Here is a 15,886-nt window from a genome sequence, read left to right as displayed (position 1 = left end):
AGTGCCGGGGAGGGGTGTTCTTCCCATGTCGCCCTGATAGGGATGCTCTTCGTAAGGGGTCAAAATCGGGCCTCAGGTATTTTTTAGGGCTTATCCGTGGAAAAATTAGAATTGGTATTTTAAGGGCTTTTGGGGTATTTTTTATCTATATTTGTTGAGAAAGGGAAGCGAATATGAATTGAGCTTTGTTGTCGGAATTGTCGAATGAACCTTTTTTCTTGATTGTATACACTAAAAAATCGCCATCAAAGTGACACGAGTTTTATCTTCTACAACTGTCGGGAATGGATTAAATGCCCGACAGTTTCCAATTTATTCAAATAAGCCAGTAATTGCCAGCCTAGTGAGTTTAAATTATCCTATATTTGTTTAGAAAGGGCAAGCGATTCTGAATTGAGTTTCGTTGTCGGTATTGAAAGTTCTTTCTTGTTTGTATACACCATATAATCGCTATAACACTTTATCTGCTGCAACAGTCGGAAAGGTGTTAAGAATGTATACAAGCAAGAATAAACATTCAACGAACAAAAAAGCTCAATTCAGACTCACAAGGTTGACAATTTACCGTAATATTTTAGCAAATTGAGAACTGGCGACACTTGAATTTAAATAAAATTACGATTTTATAGTTTACACAGATAACATTCAATACCGACAACATAGCTCAACTCAGATTGACTTGTCCTTTCTCATTAAATGTAAAATAATTTGAACTCAGTTAGTCCATCGATGACCTTTCCCGACTGTCGGGCATATAGCCACTGCGTTGGAGAAAACCAAATTATGGCAATGACTATCCTTGAATCGTTACATTATGTAGGCCAAGGTGGGGATCGTGTTGCCGTAACGCCCCACGTCTTCAAAATATAGAACCTGAAGGAAAAAAGGTATCCCCAAATCACGGATTCTGGAATGGAAGGCCAGTTTTCTTTAAAGCGGTCTGAAACCCGAGGGTAAGAGCTAACTTCACGTACCGCACCCCCCACCCCCGCCCCCCATTTCGTAAACATTTTTGCACCCACCCTCTCAGGCTACAAGGTGCTAAGCGACCAAGTTACCGGTGTATGGGGCCCTGTCTTGTTTGCCAATATACGTACAGTATGTGTCTGGGCTGAGTATTCCCTAGTCTAGTAAAAGCCTTAGCGACTTCTAAGTAACCTTAAATTCTTCCGCAGCTTCTACGTTTTGTTGACAAACGGGCAGCTAAGAATTTATGATAACTAGAAAGACTATAGACAAGCTGTAGGAAAAAAAATAGTTGGTTTGCGTATGCGAGGTGGAGACAAGCTACAAATCAACACCAAGGTTAAAAACGTTGTACGCATCTGTGAAACAGAGTAGTTGCGCTGACGTTTCGAGCGTCTGCTGCCTCCTTAGTAGAGACGGACATCGGGCATCACGCCTTGAAGGTACCGACACTACTGTCGCACTTTTATTATCGTAATGTCAGCAGAAAAATATCATAAAAGAAACATAAGTCACCTTCTGTCAATACGGTATATACATTTAGTGCAGACAGAATAATAACAATAACATATATATCAATAAATGTTCAACAGATCGTGAAGCACACTTCCTTGCTGTACTTGGATCAAAGTACTAATCAAGAACTTTTTGTCAATATAATCGAATTCTTTCAGAGAAAACACAACTAGAAAAAACTGACACCATTTAGGAAAGGCGTTTAGGAAAAAATATTGGTTTGCGTGCGACATCTTGGTAATCTCAATTAAAAAATTAAGCGTTCCGAAAACTGTCAAATTATTTTCTATCTTCTTTGGGGTAAACTATTGTCACCCCTCCCCCGAAGGAACGCGGTCAACGACGGCAACGCTAAAGATGTGGCTGAACACTACAGATACCTGTAGAGCCTCGATCAAACGGTGATGAGAGTTGATGAGAGTTCCAGCTCTCATGTCCGTTTGACCATGCACTCTCGCACACTCTCATCGACTCTCATCAACCCTCATTTACTTTGAACATGTTCTAATTCGACATGAGAGTTGGCGCCGTTTGATGGCGTGAATGAGAGTTTATGAGGGTATTTCGATCAGCAGGTTTCACAAAAATTGAAATTTAACGTGAAATTTCCGGTTCAGTGGTGAAACCTGAAGTCAAATAACTATTTAGAAAAGGTATAACCATTGTCACCAACTCTCAAAGACCGTTTGGACCCTGTGATAGCTATTAATAGTGGAGAACGCTCATCAACTGTCATCTCCGTTTCATCGAGGCTTAAGTCACGTGACGTGGGTATAGCGTTAGCCTACATACGTGCAGATGCTAATTGACTATACACAGGACTCAAGGCTAATCTTACTGGCCTACTCACTATCCTAGCTGTAGTGTAAGTTCAGCGCTGTGTGCCAAAGTACGGGTTCACGAATGAGAATCCTCGGAACTGCCCTTGGTCCATGGACTGCAGGAGGTCCTTATCGGTGGGAGTAAACTTGGCGGCCTCCATCGTGAAGTCAGGATCAAAGTTATTCGTGTCGTTTGCGCTTTTCTAAAAATCATAAGATTATAGTCATGGGTTTTAAAATACAGGAGATAGATGACGACAAGAAAATAGGCGGATCTCTAAAACTATATATATCAACCAGCAATGTAAGGCATGTTAATAATTGGAAAAGTTAATTTTATCATTTACTTTACTTATACCTATTTACTGTAGCTGCCACTATATTTCGTATTGTCTTGAATTAAAAATCATGTTCAGGCGTAATGTCGAAAAAAATCATTTTCAAACGCGTACTTTACATTTCTCGATATAGTATCATCTTTTTAAAAATTTTAATTCTTATTTCAATTAAAGTGGGTCAGGTAACTCCACCCAATACTAAAAATCAATCAAAATACCCAAATAGCCGTGTTCGTTAACCAGATTATAAATATAGGTAGTATAGCTGGTTTAACCGACTTACAATACTGGGCTTGAAGGGAGGAGGGATCTGTCTGGCTTCTAGTTTGTTCCAGTCGATTGACTTAAAGAAGGACTTTCCGCGGATGTCTGGTTTAGAGCCGTCCTTGTAGCCAAGACGACATGCAGGTGTGCGCTCAAACAACTGGCGAGGGAGAAAAAAAGGCGTCACAAAGCTAGCAAAAAGGAAAGAGAAAGACCGGGACAGCATATATACATAGCTAAACAACCAATCCTGGCCTAATTGACTATATTCTGTTAGTTAGCTACTTGTAGGTAAGGTGTTAGTTAAGAACCCCTAAAGTGCCTCTCTCAGCTGAGAAATATTTGGTAGTCTACGTAAAGCCGTATAAGTCAAAACTGTGAGTGAGCGGTTAAACGTCTGTGTCTGAAATATTTCTTTTTTAGCATAAGGATATTTGTAAGCCCATATGCATAGCCGTATAATTCAAACCCTCTTGCAACCCCGTTAACACTTCATAAAACACTTAACACAAGTAACCAACCCTAAATTCACTGCGGTCGCACCAACCTCTCTTGAATGATAGCGATTTTTTTTTTTTGCCAAACTGATTATAAGTACCTCTCTCAGGCAGGAAACTGCATCACTGGACACCCACTTGGGGAAATGCACTTTGTCACGGCAGATAGAATCAAACAGGTCCTCCTCATCCTCGCCAGCGAATGGAGACTGCAAGGAGATCATCAATCATTTGATGCTTTACCATAGCAGCTGTCAATTATTTGATGTCTTACCAGTACAACTATTAACCATTTTGATGTTCTGATAGATACAAACGACCAGCTTTCCCTCTCTATGGAGTGTGATTGTCTCTTATGACCTTACCTGGCCAATAAGCATCTCATACAGCAAGACTCCAAATGACCACCAGTCAACAGAAGAGTCATATCGCCAGCCTTTAAGAATCTAATAGGAAACAAATAGTATAGTTGTTTTTATATTTAACAAATATATCTCATTTTTATGTGTCTTCCCTCTAATAATCCAATAATAATCCATGTATGACCTCATAACATGTCATAAACAAACACACAAAAAATATGAGACAGAATTTGGTTTTATACAATAACAAAAGTGGTTTTTGCAAACAGGAATTCCGCTTAGACACTGGGAAGGGGGACATGACTATACAGTGCAGTACAGTGACAGACTTTGAAAAAAGGGGCCTCCCATCTTATATTTCAATTGTAGTTTCTATATTGTACTATGTACCTCGGGTGCTATGTAATCAGGGGTTCCACAGAATGTAGTGGTTTTCTTGGAATCATTGACCCCCTCCTTGCACATGCCAAAGTCAGCCAGTTTTATGTGACCATCCTTGTCAAGAAGTACATTGTCCAACTTAAGATCACTAAAACAAACCCGAAAAACATTAGTCAACTTCAGTAGATGTTGTCAAAGAAACATGGGCAAAGACTACCTTTTCCACAACTTCAACTGTAGAAGTGCAAACAATACTTACCGATAAATGATTCCAAGCTCATGTAGAAATTGTAATCCACAAACAATCTCAGCAGCATAAAACCTAGTAAATACAAAAAAGCTTAATAAAACTGCCATGATAAACAACTTCTAAGCATAGACTGACCTTGACCGCTTTTCATCAAACTTTCCTTGGTTTTGAATGTGGAACATTAAGTCACCACCATTTAGGTATTCCATCACAAAGAACAGATGGTCCTGAAACAAGTGCAAACACAGCTACATTAAACAGGGTGTGTATAGAATGGGTAAAATAAACAAATAAAAATACACAGGGTTGATTGGACAAAGCCAGGACAGGTGGTCAAAGCCAACAAAAAGTGCTGGACGGTTCTAACATTTTTCCTCCATTTTTTAAATGTTTTATTTTGGCTCCAAAGCCCCCTTACACCACAAAGCATTGTATAAATACGTGTGCCAACATTTGTAACAAATATTATGAAATAGCAACTAGTCGAACAATAAACAGCAGTTTTGATAATTAAATTAAGTTCCAACATCATATCATCCATGAGCAATATTTAATGCAAATGAAAAATTTAGACTTGGTTCATTTGCATGCATTTGCATTAAACACAGCTAATGGAGAATACAAAGTTTGAACCTAGCCTTATATGCTAATTTGATGTTAGACATCAAAACGAGAATATATGACACTAACAAAACAAAGACTTTAGACACAGTAAACTTACGGCTGACTGGAATGCAGAGTGAAGATGTGTCAGAAATGGGTGTCTTGTTGCAAGAGCAAGAACTCTTCTTTCTACCATAGTGCATTCAACATCATCATCTTCTAAAACTACATCCTTCTTCAGTGCTTTAATAGCAAAGAATTCCTTTGTTTCTTTGAGTTCACAGAGTAGCACCTTTTAAGGAAGTAAAACATACATATTTTTATGGACATTATTTTGGACAGTTTTTTAAATTGGTTGCTCAAATAACTTTGTATCACACTCTGATTTGGTTAGAACTATGTACCAACCTTTCCAAAGCTGCCTTTTCCCAGGACCTTTAGAAGTGAGAAATCTTCAATGTGCCACTGCTTCAGCTCAATCTTGGCCACTTCTTTGCGCATGCTGGTAGTCCTCTTAGGGACAGGTGGAGAGATAGCATCCCATAACGCTTCATAGATTCCCCCCGAGTCTTCTTCATCTTCATCCTCAATTTGAGCATCCCCATCAGACATGGCTAGATTAGCAATCTGCTGCTGTGTTAAGCTGATCTTTTTCTGTTGTTTTGCAGCCTAAATGAATATATACAGTGCATAATTATAACATTGTTACAAACCAGGAGCAAACCCAGGAGAAGAGAAAACTTTTAGTTAAAAAGAAGGAAACAGGAAATTAGATATAAGTTCTCCCACACTGTTACTTAGTGGGTGACATTTTCACACCTTGGCGTCTTGTACAGCCTCAGCTAGCAGCTTCTGGTTGATGCCACAAAGGTTTGGTACATGTTTATGGCACTTGTGATGACAGTTCATGTTACAAGCTATAAGCAGTATCATCATCATAACCATCATCATTTAAAAAACAGCACACAAATTTACTTCCTTATATCATATCTTTATGGGGATCACATTTAACATTCCTCTAACAGAGAGTCTTAAAGATGTTCTAATTGACACTTTCTAATCTGTTTGCATTTGTTCACTCAAGTATAAAAAATTACTAATAAAGACCCGAAAGGTGTACACTTATAAAATAGTTTACTTTTGATTATGTATATCATCATTTATTTTTTACAACCATCTAAATATGATAATCACCACTATCATCATCATCAACAGCATGTTTTCATGAGGATTATCATCATAATCACAATCACTAATTACTTTAATCCAAACAGTACCAAAGGTACATTCTTCTTCTCAAACTGTTGAGTTATGGTTAGGTGAATCATCCTACCTTCGCATTTGAGACCCTGCCTGAATAGGCCGTAGAGTAATGACCCACAATGGTCACAGAAGGTTGGACTTAAATAATTATTGACTTTAAATTTGTGCGGCATATTAATATTGAATCTTTCCTTGAGCAACTGCAAAAAAAGTGAAAAAAAAAAGGAACTGAGACAATACATAACTTTCTTAAACCCCCACATTTCAAAATAAATATTAACTGGAAATTTGCTTGTTTACCTTGCTTTCTTCGTGGTCCTGTGCCCCAGGACACTTGCTAAGTATTTTATCATGACATTTTTTATGACATGTTAGGGAACATACTGAAAGAGAAAAACTTAATTCAGTATCAAATTTACCATTAAATAAGAAAAAAATAAATAAGTACTTACTTGAGCATTGATATCCTTGCTTGCCAAAGCCCCTAGAGAAAAAAAAGAACAAAAGCTCGGTATCAAATCTGAAAGTGTGTCAATGTGCCTTTCTCAGTATATTTTAATCATAAGAAAATTGCCAGTACGGGCATATCTGTGACCCCAGATTTCGTATTGTCTTTGTATCATACCCTCCTTTATGCCTGTAGCTAGAATTTTGGGTGGGATGAGGGGGGTGGGTTGTTTTTTACCCATTTAGCGAGAATTTCCTCTTAGGAGGTTACTATTTCTAGCTTGCTATGGCTCTTAGTTTTCTCATTTGGGTGGACCTCTGAATACGGGCCTAACTTCTGCCAGTATTATAAGTCCTGTTATAGCCCTGATTTGACATGGCAACCATAACCTGTAAAATCATTTTTTCTTACTGTCAAGACATTACCATAAAAAGTCCCTGCAAATTGCACAGAAAACAGGCTGTCTGAAGAACCGGGCCACCATCTGATGTCCTCTCATGATATGCACCTTCTGCTTACGCATGGCACCCCTTCTCCCAGTAAGACCACTGTGGTTTTCATGAGGTTTTCCTTCCTTGTTTGGATCATCTGAAAAATGAAAACATCATAGTCAAACAGAAACAGAAGTGAAAACATACAAATCAAAATGCTGCAAACACATAAATATATATTTTTTCATTTAATCATTTTATTACCTAAAGAGTTCCAGTTCATAAATAATACATCGCCAATTTAGCTAACAAATATGGTGTGAGTATGCTAAGGTTGTATCTTTATGTTTCTGAGTTGAAATATCAATACCTAGAACTTCTTCAAAATGACGAACTTGTACAAGGAGTTTACCACCAGGCATAAGATCAAGCTAGGGGAAAAGCACACAATAAATCAATAAGAAGTTGATGTGTTATGGCATATCCCAACGGATTCTTCAATTTATCAAAAGTATACAGTTGTTGAAGTGCCATAAATTTTCCCAGAGGTAATACCCCCCCCCCTAGATCTGCTGCTGTTGTTTAACCATTAACTTTGTAAAGCCATGGTTTATTGCTCATGCATGCCTTGATGCAAATTCATTTAACACTAATCCTTCATGAAAAATGCCTCTTAATGGTTGACGCAGGAGCTATGAAATAAGTGACCTTACACAACTAGCTTTCTGTACCTTAACAATGTCTGTGGGATAAACAAATTGGAATTGCTTAAAGTAACTTAAATACTTTTTTATATATTTATTTTCTAAAAACTTGCTTTCAATTTGTGTTATCCATAGGAAAAGAAACAAAAACAAAACAAAAACGAGAAAGGTTGAACCTGACCTTTATAACTACTTATTGTAACTACTTGCACATATTAAAATACCAATATAGAGAAATTAAAAATTTATTAAATCAACATATGCATGTAAGTACTGATGCAAGCAACCTCTTGTGATGTAATGCTTGAACATAACCAATCGCAACAATAAATAAGCCTTTAGATCCGTAAATACGGGAAGTCACTATTCATATCCAATTCAAAATCGACCGGTTTTTCGGGGAATTAATGACCCATGTACTGTGACTGACTTCAACAATTTGACACTGTTAATCTAGTCACGTCTAGCGGAAAAATAAATAGCAAGCCAATTGCGTAAAGTGCGAAGTCCTTTTTTCGAAAGCATTATATCCACGTACCATTTTACTTATACTTTGAGTACTAAAATTAAAATATGTTTGATTTCAATACTTTAAATGGAACGTAATACCACAAAACTAAAAGGAAATTTGCATTTGAGTAGATACTATTACATATTTTTCCTCTATTCGTTTAAAAATAAAAAAAATAAATGAAATATTCAAAATGTACAGAAAATAATATACATCAGCTTAAAAATATTCTCCTATGTGCTTACCCAAACACTGGAGAATCCATCGTGTCTGCATTGATCTACCAAAAACTGAACTCCTATCGTCACCTCAGCTAGAAGATGGTCAGGTTTCTCTCTAACCACGATTGTTATAACTCTACCCTCGTAGTTATGAGTATCAAAGCACTTATTCCACTCGGGGTAAATTGTCTTCTTTTTCTGCACAAGGGTAATTCCTTGGCCTGCAGTCATCACCGCTTCTTTGATATGAACCCCGCAAAATGGATCGAACATCCCATCTTTCACCCAGTCTGGGCTAGGTTTCACTTCGATTAGTTTTACACGAATAAATCCCATCTTGAGAGAAACAGTTGTGCAGCCCAGAGCTGCCTAGACTATAGTTCTGCTCTTAGGTGGTAGGAAGTTTTCATATGCGGTGTAATTCCTTCCTAAACTCGCTCGATACACTAATGTTTCCCAAAGCAGTGATGACTTTAGTTTGAGGAGGCCGCTACTCATGACCGCGGGCTTCTAAGAAGGGAGACCATATATGGTGCCATTTACGTCACACAACAGCGGAAGTGAAGATAATAGCAGCTATCCGTCATAATTTGCTATCAAGGTACCAAAAAATGACGGTTTATCCAAGAATACAACAAAAAATCACAGTCATGATTGGGGTTCAACAGGGCGTTGCTATTTTACAAATGACGTCTTACTTGCCTCTCACCGGAAACCATGGTAGTACAGACCCAAAAGCCCTAAAACGATAAGAGAAAAGTCACAACAATGCTGTGTGAGTTACTTGAGTTTTGGAAACTTCTTTCACAAATATATATACAAAAAAAGTTTTATTGCATTTTCCGTTGTTGTTCCGCTAAACTTCAAGGCGCAATCACCGTTTCTATATTTTTCCGCCGAAACGGAAAGGCGCGCCTTCCTGTGAGATTAAACACCTTGTGTACTGATGTCAACAGGATGGGGCATGGATGGAGGGAACATTATTCAGATATCACCGCCGATTTCACTCTTGCAGGACAGCGAAAGACCGTCTTGCATAACAGTAAAAGAAACCGATATTTTTTTAAACGTTGCTCACGCAATTATTATTTTGTCTTTTAATATCATCCTGCATTGTTTCATTTTTTGTTGGTCATTTCACGCGCGCAAAGTATAATTTTTAATCTTCGCGCCAGGCGCATTATAGACACGCTTCGTCAATAATAAAAGAGACTATGTCGTCTCCGAATCAAGTCAAATAAAAAAAAAAACAACAGGTATGGACAGAAAAGTCTTTAGTAAAGACCCTTTTTATTGGCAAAGACTGAAAACAGAATGCGGAAGCGTTTATCCATAATTGCGCAATGGGACCTCGAATACGGCCTCGAATACGACGTATATCCGAGTAGAATGATTACCTCGAGAGACCAAAATCAAACTCAGTGTTGCTACGGGAGCCCTGTGGCCGGTTTACATTCTTATCGAACTGCACCATGGGAGCCCATGGAACGCCTTCTCGAAACTGACCTTTCAAGGATCAAAAGTTTGTTAGAATCCACTATTTTTGCCCAAATTTTTATCCGCAGCAACAGCTTCCAAAAAGCGTTAGGACGCTTTTCTTTGAAGTGTTGTCCTGTGTCTCAGTCTTTCGCGGACGTCACTCTTTTCTTCAAATGTTTTTTGATGGCTTCCAAGCAACGAAAGCTTGTTCTTCACATTGATGTGAACAACACAATGTTTGTTGGGGACTCCAAAACCAAGTTAACTGCATTAGAGGGAGTTCTCAATGAATACATGACTGAGATCGTATGGGGAAGGAAAAACGAAGAAGATGAATGGGTCCCTGTGGAAAACCCCATATCCAGCAAGCCTGCAAGTGAAAATGTTATCTCGTATTACAAATACGCCGAAGAAAAATACCAAAACGCTGGAAAGCCGCGATCCGAATTCAAAGAACATGCAAGGCAATTTACATTTGAAGAAATCGGCAAGAGATTTCGACCGTACGTGGAAAAGGTAAAGGAAAGACTCGAGTGTGATGCGCCTGTAGTTGATGGAATCATTGATCCACTAATCCTCAAAGAGCCACATGGCATTTATTATCGCATAGTACCATCCTTTTTTAAGCTTATCACCAATCTCATAGAGAAAGGCCAAGAGTTCAGCATCATTCTCCGCACATTCGGAGGGGATGGAGAAACTGCATTGCAAGCAGTGAAGCTGTTCATTGACGGCTTGCATCCTGTCTTCGGCTTTCCAGAAGGAAAATCTCTAGATGTTTCATTTACACCTTACCAAATTACTGGATGTGAGGAAGGACTCTCTGTCAGAACATCTGACAACAAAAAGTTAAATTGTCCAGAAAAGGTATATGTTCTGTTCAGTGAGAAAGCAGGAGTCCATCTATTCCTGGATGACTATGAATGGTGGAAGAAACAAGGGTATGTTAGTTCAGCAGGCAAGCCTCTATTAGTTGACCCTACTGACTCAAGCATCCATCACATTATGTTTGATGACAACATCAGAGCATGGGACCCTTCAGATAACATTGTCAACTTGATGGTACGAAAAGAAGGAAAATTCCAAGAATGTGATCCCAAAGAATTAGACGATGTCTGCCTTGTTAGAACACAACTTTTTGAGAGTGTGCTTGATGAGGATTACTTCATCGAGAAAGTAGAGATGTGCCAACATAATTATCAGAATTATCTCCAAAATGCCAATAAGTAGCCAAGTAGTAGAATCGTTGATAGATCATTTTTAATCTTTAAGTCATCTTGTGGATGTTGAGGCCAAGGACTGAGGGACAACATTGTTTAATCATCTTATCCTTATTGCAATTATATATCCATTGGTAGCATTGCATCTGAAAAAAAATATGGTATGGGCAAACCTTATAACACTTAATTTTCGTGATATCAAAATTTCATGATTTTCAGATGGCGATATTTCATGACACTAGTGTACTCACTTTATTCCTTGCATCCCAATTTTTGAGTCACTTTGCGAAATTTAAGTGACATGAAAATAAAGTGCAAAAAGGTAATTAAAATTAAATTGGTAAGCGCTTTTTTAGAAGACTTTGGTAGGAGGGGAGCAGGTGGCATGCTAACCTGTGGAAGTAAATCATAGGTAGAACATCACAGCAAACTTAAGCCCTGTGCAAACTGCGCCAGCACCTGCCAGCATTGCAGTCAAATTTTTGCTCGACTGACCACAAGACAAAAAAATGTCAGAAAGTCCATTTCCTATTTTGATATTTCCTTTGTCCTATAGTCAGTCAAGCGAAAATTCGCCAGCAATTCTGGCAGGTGCTTGGGCAGTTTGCACAGGGCTTTAGTATGGTAGGATTGTATTAGACTGGTCTAGGAACTTGTTTTTTTGTTCGTTGCTGTTCAGTTCCTATTTATGGGTTGTATCTTTTCATTTCTCAAATTTAAATTAGATTATTGGAAAAAGAATTAGGAATTTTATGCTTTCAATGACTACAGTTACTATCATCGATTGTAATTTGTTAGCGATTTTTGGCTAGAGAAGGGTTTTTCCTTATTTGGAATGTACATCCAAGGACAATTGACTCAAACCGTCCCTCTGTGGGAGTCGTTGAACTGTCTTGAATCAAAACAAAGATGGCGTATAAATGGCATTTTTTGCTGTCATCAGATGTACTGGTTGCACTCTTGTTTGTCTCTTGCTAAGAGAGGACATGTTTCAACTAAGTGCCGGAAAAGGAAGTAGTAAATGCACATGAAATTTAACGGGAAAGTTATCGATGTTTGCCTTGTGATTCCCAGGTCTGAGAACATCCAATTCAGATACAAAATGGACACGGTTAATAATTATATAAGAGTGGTTTCTGTATTAAACACAAGGGCTTATACAATGCGAGCCAATCAGTTTTGCTAAAGGATGGTGTGCATTTTAACAAAAGGGGACAGTATGCTCTTTATAGGAGCTATAGGGGAACACTCCTTAAAGCAATTAATTTGCTATAGCTTGCAAATTATGGAGAGGACGAAACAATAGTGAACTTTTCGAGTACAAAATGTTTATTCCACTTACCAAATAATTTTAGCAGATGTCAATTTGACTGCTAAACATTTAAGACACCACAAATATGTTGATTTATTAAATACACTAGCTTCAGAATTGCTATGTTGTATGTAGCAAAGCAACATGGGTAGGTAATTTCAATAATAATAATAATAATTTAGGTCACGTGAGGTACCGGAAGATTTCGCTCTAGCGGTAGCTGGACTATTTTGAATTGTTTCTCCCCGGACAATACTTTTAAATATTTTGTATCTTTTTTTTCCTCTTTTTTTTTAATACTTTTCTTAAGCCACATTTGTAAATAGTTTTTCTAATATTAATTGTACATATATTTTTCAGAATTTTGAATAAATTTTATTATTATTAAAATAAAATAATAATAAATTAAGCCAACTTTGCTCGCTAATACCTAATTTCCTTATCTTCTACATTTCTGTAAAAAGGAATTCCTTGTATGCGGAATCTTGAGCTTATATATTAAGAATTGGAAAATTCCCGCCATTTTTTCCCTCTTTCGAGTGCCCTGCTAGGACAAAGTCTATTGTAGCCTCGTCCCCAGGCTCCTATTCGCTCCACGGCTCCTAGTGACATCACATTTGAATTCCAGTTTGCCCATTGAATGTCAGCGCTACAACAATCCGCCACATTGAAAATAAAATTTACCGCGTTGCATCATGGGGCTATGAAAAAGAACTGACAAAGGGAAAGCCTTGGGACGAGGCTAAGTCTAATGGGGAATAATTAATGCTGTGCTTATGGACGTTTGCATGCTGAGGTTGACTCAATAGGCCAATTCCTTGTTCAGGCATCACCGAGTGAGAAATAAATTTTCTAGTAAATGGCCTCATACTCTCCAATGGAGAACATTTTTACCACCCAAGCTTATTCAAATATTGTTTTCAGGCTTATTCTGGGTTCTTGTATCTGAAGATGTATTGCTTGGCTTTGGGGCAAAAAGACTTGAGAACTTTTTCTGTGTTCATTCATTTGTTTACAAATTGGTCAAAAATCAAGGTTGATATTTTGACAACAGAGTCGATTCTATTACATTTCTTGATGCCCTTCTGAAGGTTATCTATGTCTTGGATGAATCAGTGAGAATCTGATGCCTAGTTTCCTTTTCTGATGAGGATTGGATGTGGTAACACTGCCCCAACTACGCAAAACGGTACAGGACCAGCGAAGAGATTCCCAGGGACTGCAACCAACCAAGGGCACCTGATCAAGGAATGTTCTGAGCCACCCAAGGTCAGGCCTGTACATCGGCAGGCAAAAGCCAGCTTAAAAATTCTCCACCTCATGGTCGTCAGCCAGACCATAAACGATAACAGTAACGGCTATGACCTTGTAATTCAAAATGGTGAAGTAGTTGAGAAAAGCCCACAACAGTAGTATCCCAGTCAACAGTCTCTCAGACACTGGCTTCATGGTGGAGCTTTGAGGAGCAAACTTGCTGGAGAACCCCCTAAATTGGTTTCGCTGGGTTGCCAGTGGAGGTTGATGAAGTGGTGGTGAAGGACTGTGCCGTTCTGAGCGTCTGGCAACCAGGGGTCATCGGCACCATCAGTTGGTGAGCTACCCTAATTTCCCAAGATCCTACAAAGGATCAGCAAAGAACTGGGGTGGTAACCACAATACCTGGGTGTCAACAGGGAACACGAGTGCAGTAGTAGAGCCTGTTGAGGTAACCTCACAGTGATAAACACTCTTGAAGATAAATCACGGTCCTACTACGTCATCCAGGTGATAAACCATAGGATCTACTTGAATCTGCATATCAAGATCGGTGGCAAGAGAAGGCAAAGCGATCATGGCAGAGGAACTGTTTCGCTATGAGGGAAATGAATTGACAGTCTCTTGTTGTCTCAGTGCTGACACCAAGCAGCCAACCAAAAGGCACGCTCGGGACACAGTGCAGAGGCAAAACAGCAATAGTTCCTAGACAGGATCACACTCAGCAACTTTCTTGGCACCGAACTTCAGAGATGTCATCAGAGGTTACCACAAAAGAGATTGAGCAACACCAGTGTTATCAGCCCAAGCAGGAGCACTAACGCATCCCGTCATTCTATCAGGTATCCAGAGATGTGTTGACTACAGGAATCTCAACTCAAAGAATAAGGAGTCCTGGAGGTACACAAAAAGGGAAGACACTTCACCAACATCAATTGGTGGCAGACCCCACCAGCTCGTCACCAGACAGCCGAAACCGAATGCCATTTGGGCCTCAGAACGCGCCCGCTATATTTCAACGAGTGATGCAGTGTTTATCCTCGTAGCAAGCACTGGCACTGGTCTTCTGGAAATTGAAGCAGCAAACCTTTTGTCATCCTCTAAATTTCTGAGTCGGTCACACATATCTTCAAGAAAACTATTCATCATCCTATTTTCCATTCTGGCGTATCCTCGAGACTTGAGACTTTCCAAAAGGAATAAGCAATAAAAGTATAGGCTGTCGGTCAATTTAACAAAATAACACAAAATCTTCATATTATAATTTATTTATTTACATTTCTCATATAAAATTGTAACCTCATAAAATGGACTTTCTTAACCAAGCCTTCTGATAAATGTTAAACGACAGACGCTTAATTGTCAAGCAACAATATTTAATATTTCAATGACAATGCACCAAAAACTGTTTTCCGACTCTGTCAAATTTTCGTCTTTAATAAGACTTCTTCAGAGTTGAATACCAGATTTTGGTGCATTGTATTTATTCTTCTGGTTTACGGTAACGACTATTTAAGCCTTTTGTATTAATATTTCAATGAGAGATACCATGTTACTTGGGTTTACTCAAAATCCGTAAACTACAACTAAAATAAATAGATAATGGTAATTCAACGAATATTACATTTACACTGGGTACCAGAAATTGGAGATTTCCTCTGGTAACAAGGATAAAATCACTGTTGTCGTGAATGAAAAACTAGACTTGTAAATTGACAATCAACCGAAGGAATGGACGTATTTTCACGCCTGTTTGAGTTTGCGCAAAGATAAAAACATATCAAAGAAAATTGATGAAGTAGGAAAATTAATTCTCTCTGGTCAAATGTACAATAAAATTTCATGAAATCAATGAGATCGAAATGATTGAAGTCTATATAAGTTATGGCGAGTGTCAACATTTAAAGCTTGGGTCTGCCACCACTTCATCGTCACTATCCGCATCTTCCATCGTTATGTGAATTACGTTAAGGAGGGACAAGGCAATCAAGAATTGTGATATATACCTATTTCAAAAAACGTTGTCAGTGCGAAACGGCAAATGG

At 38.4% G+C, this 15,886-nt stretch overlaps 3 protein-coding genes across 5 annotated transcripts in view; 1 reads left to right on the top strand and 2 right to left on the bottom strand.

Annotated features, from left to right (window-relative positions):
- Positions 1-1,403: 1,403 nt before the first annotated feature.
- LOC116614107 (protein kinase C delta type) lies at positions 1,404-9,061 on the bottom strand. The gene is made up of 16 exons (XM_032374710.2): positions 8,601-9,061; positions 7,511-7,571; positions 7,135-7,297; positions 6,714-6,745; positions 6,562-6,644; positions 6,332-6,461; positions 5,818-5,915; positions 5,407-5,667; positions 5,117-5,290; positions 4,531-4,622; positions 4,405-4,467; positions 4,155-4,293; positions 3,768-3,848; positions 3,504-3,611; positions 2,925-3,065; positions 1,404-2,506 (listed from the first exon to the last, which is right to left on the bottom strand). Exons 1-16 carry the CDS (start codon positions 8,910-8,912, stop codon positions 2,354-2,356), a joined length of 2,091 nt encoding a protein of 696 aa, XP_032230601.1. The 5' UTR covers positions 8,913-9,061; the 3' UTR covers positions 1,404-2,353.
- An 831-nt stretch (positions 9,062-9,892) lies between these two features.
- On the top strand, positions 9,893-12,701 carry LOC5506319. The gene has a single exon (XM_001626997.3). It carries the CDS (start codon positions 9,966-9,968, stop codon positions 11,283-11,285), a length of 1,320 nt encoding a protein of 439 aa, XP_001627047.3. The 5' UTR covers positions 9,893-9,965; the 3' UTR covers positions 11,286-12,701.
- A 2,392-nt stretch (positions 12,702-15,093) lies between these two features.
- LOC5506309 (nipped-B-like protein) overlaps positions 15,094-15,886 on the bottom strand; it is a 28,508-nt gene continuing 27,715 nt past the window's right edge. For all 3 annotated transcript variants that reach the window (XM_032374707.2, XM_032374708.2, XM_032374709.2), the window contains exon 44: positions 15,094-15,798. In XM_032374707.2, coding sequence (XP_032230598.2) covers positions 15,736-15,798 — 63 coding nt within the window. In that variant the 3' untranslated portion in view covers positions 15,094-15,735. The remainder of the gene's footprint in view (positions 15,799-15,886) is intronic.

The sequence above is a fragment of the Nematostella vectensis genome, chromosome 1 (genome assembly GCF_932526225.1).
Source record: "Nematostella vectensis chromosome 1, jaNemVect1.1, whole genome shotgun sequence".
NCBI lineage: Eukaryota > Metazoa > Cnidaria > Anthozoa > Actiniaria > Edwardsiidae > Nematostella > Nematostella vectensis.
The sequence above is the reverse complement of the archived record's forward strand: the minus strand, read 5'-3'. Positions and strand labels throughout refer to the sequence as shown.